Source organism: Mizuhopecten yessoensis, unplaced genomic scaffold (assembly GCF_002113885.1).
Source record: "Mizuhopecten yessoensis strain PY_sf001 unplaced genomic scaffold, ASM211388v2 scaffold4001, whole genome shotgun sequence".
Taxonomy (NCBI): Eukaryota; Metazoa; Mollusca; class Bivalvia; order Pectinida; family Pectinidae; genus Mizuhopecten; species Mizuhopecten yessoensis.
In genome coordinates this window covers 878,500-883,309 of record NW_018405326.1, presented here as the reverse complement: position 1 = coordinate 883,309, position 4,810 = coordinate 878,500, and the positions used below count along the sequence as shown (strand labels likewise).

General features: G+C 36.2%; 1 protein-coding gene across 4 annotated transcripts in view; it reads right to left on the bottom strand.

Annotated features, from left to right (window-relative positions):
* LOC110448334 overlaps positions 1-4,810 on the bottom strand; it is a 42,417-nt gene continuing 37,607 nt past the window's right edge. For all 4 annotated transcript variants that reach the window (XM_021494511.1, XM_021494512.1, XM_021494513.1 and 1 more), the window contains one exon: positions 1-3,905. In XM_021494511.1, coding sequence (XP_021350186.1) covers positions 3,079-3,905 — 827 coding nt within the window. In that variant the 3' untranslated portion in view covers positions 1-3,078. The remainder of the gene's footprint in view (positions 3,906-4,810) is intronic.

Genomic DNA, 4,810 nt, shown 5'->3' with positions numbered 1-4,810 from the left:
TACTTTAACAAGAACATTTTAATTGATTCAAACGTAGCTTTATACAAACTTCCTTACTGAGGGCACAAAACAAAAAAGCACCTGAACGGTGGGAGTAGCACTAACAAAGTGGTAAAAGTTGGGTCTCGGGTGGTATGTTGTCACCATCAGCACTGAACACATAACCCTGCACCCCATTACTCTCGTTACACATATGTTATAGGTTGACAATGCACAAATATAACTTCCATCCCACGTGTGCAATGTACCCAAACTCCATATGCACACACAGCAGAATGATGAAAGGCAGACGTAGTAGTTGGTGAGAATGTTTCTGTATGTATCGATCTGCTTGAGGTGCAGATTTATTTGATATTCATCTGACAAATTAAGATTTAATACCGCACACAATTTACAGCCTGTGATATACCATTTCTTCATAATCTAACAATCTTGATATATATGGCCTTATTTTCTAACATACTTGCCATCCACGAAGAAAATGGAATACTTCCCTTGATTCAATTTCAGCCCTTAAAATCTGAATTGTATTATTGTAATACAGGGGTTAACTTGGAATAATGAAGTACAAGAACTTAATAATTATCATGATTTACAAAAGACACATATGCAAGTATTACTTCTAACTTCCAATAACTGACTCAAACAAAACAAAAAAAACATCTGTCAGAAATGCTTTGAAACGTTTTTGTAAAAATCCAGATATGAAGTAGTTTGAAAAGATCACAATTGTCAAAAATGTTATGTAGAAACATTCCTTATCTAGTACACAATTAAGTTTGTATGTATACTTGTGATAACATTGATGACTGGTACTGAACTACTAACTAAAGCAGAATGGATACAGAAAACTGATACAGTTTTCTCCAAAATATTATTTTGATTTAATATGATCATATGCACCAATGATATGCTTTTTATGGGTTGTAACAATAATCCTACACCATTCTTTTTCATTCTTCCTGAAAGCACAATTATAATAATATATAGCATGGTGCAAGGCAATGCTACAACACTTTGCATGTGTAGATAAGGGTGAAAACAAGACTTAAGATCAGTATGTAGAATTAAACCAACAACAGCTGGGTTCTTAGTCAGGTTAACAAAACCAGAAATGCAAACAGCATTTGCATTACAAAGTTTATATGATGATGGTGAGAATAAAATGCACACAAGTAACTATGTGAACAAGACACCACAAATGTCTTTATACCTGGTATATTATTATAAACGAATGCATATATGCCAAATCCCTAGTACAGTTAAACATGTTGAAGTTAATATATAGTATACATGGCACTAAAAATACCTTTGTTTTCAAGAATGTATATGAAAATATATGATCTAAATTTGCTAAACTATACATGACAAGAACTTTTGTGACTAATAACTGTCTAATAACTGTCAATACTGGCTATTAATGGCAATGTCAAAAATCTTGAATACAAAAATGAAAATTATGCAGAAGTTGTAATAAAATGAAACCAAAGATTACATGAAAAAAATGAAAATTATGCAGAAGTTGTAATAAAATGAAACCAAAGATTACATGAAAAAAATGAAAAAAAAAGAAAAATATAAAAAATACTCATTCCCACCAAACCAATAAATAGCTAGCCATGAGTCTGTTGATGCTGGTTTCTCAATGAATGCTACAGGTACGCGACTACAGGTCTGTGTATACATGTGTATGTTGTATACGACTACAGGTCTGTGTATACATCTGTATGTTGTATACAAGTGTATTAACTGTAGCATAACTTGCCATGTCGTCGCATCAACAGCTAAAGCCACAGCTAGGCGCGTCTGTGTATAACCACCAGTGTATATAGAGTGTTCAAACTTATACAGCTGCTCTCCAGCACAATCAATGCTCCTGTTACTATAAATCTAAGTTAGCTTTAAGGATTCCCTTACCTCTGCCAAAAATAGAAACTACATTGGACAACAGGTTTTTTCTTGCATAATTATAAAAAAAAAAAAACACTTTTTTAATGAAATTTGAATGAAGATGGGAAAAAAACCAAGAAAGGTCTTATAAGTGTTTTGAGTGTAAAAATGTAACAAGGCCAGATCAGGACTAGAACTCTTGACCTCTGGTCATTATACTGTCACTCAGCTAAACTAACTGGTTAGACATTTAAAAGCAGACTTCAAGTTTGGAGCGCTACACGATCGAGTCCAGTGGAGAGGACCTATAGAGGTCCTGTACTGGAAACTAACTCTAAGTTACTCTTAGTAAGCAAGTCATATCAGGCAAAATGAATTGAAGCAGAATTTATTCAAATTCAAAAACTACAGTGGAACTCTCTAGTGTTTTACCTACAGTGTTAGAGGGATCCTTAAATATTTTTCTTTCTTTTTTTAGATGCTGGATCCTTAAATATTTTTTCTTTTTTAGATGCCAAGTATTAATCTGTATAAATAATCTGATGTAATACATTTTATCGTATGCAATGAGAGAAAATGGATATGTGATATCTGTTTTGTTTATCCTGGTATGATCCATAAAACGTCAATAACAGAATCCTTTTGATCTCAAATCCTACTTTTATCTCCTGGTCTCACATGAGGCTACATCATTCACTTCAAATCTCTCAAACAAAATAAACAAAATTGAACAACATTATCCTAAATTAAACAACATTATCAATCAAAAACATTTCATAAAGATGTCGTCAAAATTGTATTAAACATGGTTTGTATCAACGATGCAGAAATAAATCAAATCTTTATTTTTACGACCTTACAAAACTAAATATAAAAGTTCTTAAACTAGTTGAAGACAAGTTGACTGCAGTAGATATGGTGTGAACAGGTATCAATTTATATACAGAATTAAAAAAAGCGTCATACAGACATGAGAAGAGAGGCATGTCTGGTAGCTATTCAAATTATATATCCTGTTAGTTCAAAAAGCATGTCATTAAAAAACAAAAACAAAAAACAACAGCACACACAACCATACTTCTCCTAAAACACACAGATTCTTAATCCAATAGCGTGAACTTGAACTCACTTTGGTCCTTTCCTCATTCTTCACGACTCCTCACTCTGTGTCGTCCCTTTCCTCATTCTTCACGACTCCTCACTCTGTGTCGTCCCTTTACTAAGTTCTGCTAGGCTAGATTTCCCCTCTAAATCCTCACACTTATCATGTTTCTCCGTCACTACATCATCGGTGTCACTCTGTGTGTCCTGTTCCTCTCCACAAACTGACATTTTAGTTGCAGCAGTATTTGGAGTTTCATCCTCACTGTTATTGTCCTCTGCCTCCTCTTCTTCCTCCCTAGGATCTTCAGACTTGTTTGCCTCCGTGTCTTCATCAAGTTTCTCCATGGAGGTTTCCTCTCCTGATGCTTTGGTCTCTGAATCTGCAGCTGCTACTTTCTGCAATTCTTCTGACACTATTTCCTCAGCAGTCACCGTCTCAGTAGTGCTCTCTAACTCGGCCGATTCCTCTTCACTTGCCTCTACATCATCATCAAAGCAATCTCTATTTTTTCCTGTATCCTCCTTGTCATTACCTACCAGAGAGACCTTTTGAAGATCCTCAGTTACAGATTCACACGTAGCTTCCTGGGTGCTGCCTTCTTCCTCATCCACGTTGTTTTCACTTTCTTCCTCTGTTTTTTCGCTAACATTTTCTTCTTCCACACCCTCATCTAAGGTTTCTTTGCTTTCTTCCTGTACTCTCTCCTCCAAGGTATTTTCATTTTTAGTATCTTCCTTGTGGACGTCATTTTCCTTCACGGAATCCTGTTCATCTTCAGTTTTGATGTCACCTACATTGGACTTCTCAGTTGGTACCTCCAGCCCTCCATCATTGGATTGTACCTCTTTACCTTCATTGTCTTTCTCTTCTGCATCATAGAATTCATCATCTGTTTCCTCTTTCATTTTTTCTGTTTAAAAATAAATGAAAAATTGTACTTTATGGTTTTTAACAATATCTCTGTTATTACCAAAGACTTTTATGAGGCCATCCTAAAACTTTTAGTGCAAAAATAATATTAAGAATTATCATTCAACTTCACAAGAAAGATAAAATCTATCCAGACATATGATTGTAATAGTTTCTATCCAATATCAGAACCAACATGTAATTGAAACAGGATTTTTTGCATTTTATCTTCTCAATCATACATGGTTTCTCCCAAGTTCCTTTTTAAAACTCAGAGTAAACATGAATTATAAATGCTATTATATCACTTCCTCATTTGGAGATCCTGTGAACTGTTACGAACCCCAACTCAATCCATGTCTGACACCGAGATCCTGTGAACTGTTACGTACCCCAACTCAATCCATGTCTGACACGGAGATCCTCTGAACTGTTCTGTACCCCAACTCTATCCATGTCTGACACGGTGATCCTGTGAACTGTTACGTACCCCAACTCAATCCATGTCTGACACCGAGATCCTGTGAACTGTTAGGTACCCCAACTCAATCCATGTCTGACACGGAGATCCTCTGAACTGTTCTGTACCCCAACTCTAACCATGTCTGACACGGTGATCCTGTGAACTGTTACGTTCCCCAACTCAATCCATGTCTGACACGGAGATCCTCTGAACTGTTCTGTACCCCAACTCTATCCATGTCTGACACGGAGATCCTGTGAACTGTTACGTACCCCAACCCAATCCATGTCTGACACGGAGATCCTGTGAACTGTTGTGTACCCCAACTCAATCCATGTCTGACACGGAGATCCTATGAACTGTTACGTACCCCAACTCAATCCATGTCTGACACGGAGATCCTGTGAACTGTAAGGTACCCCAACTCAATCCATGTCTCACAA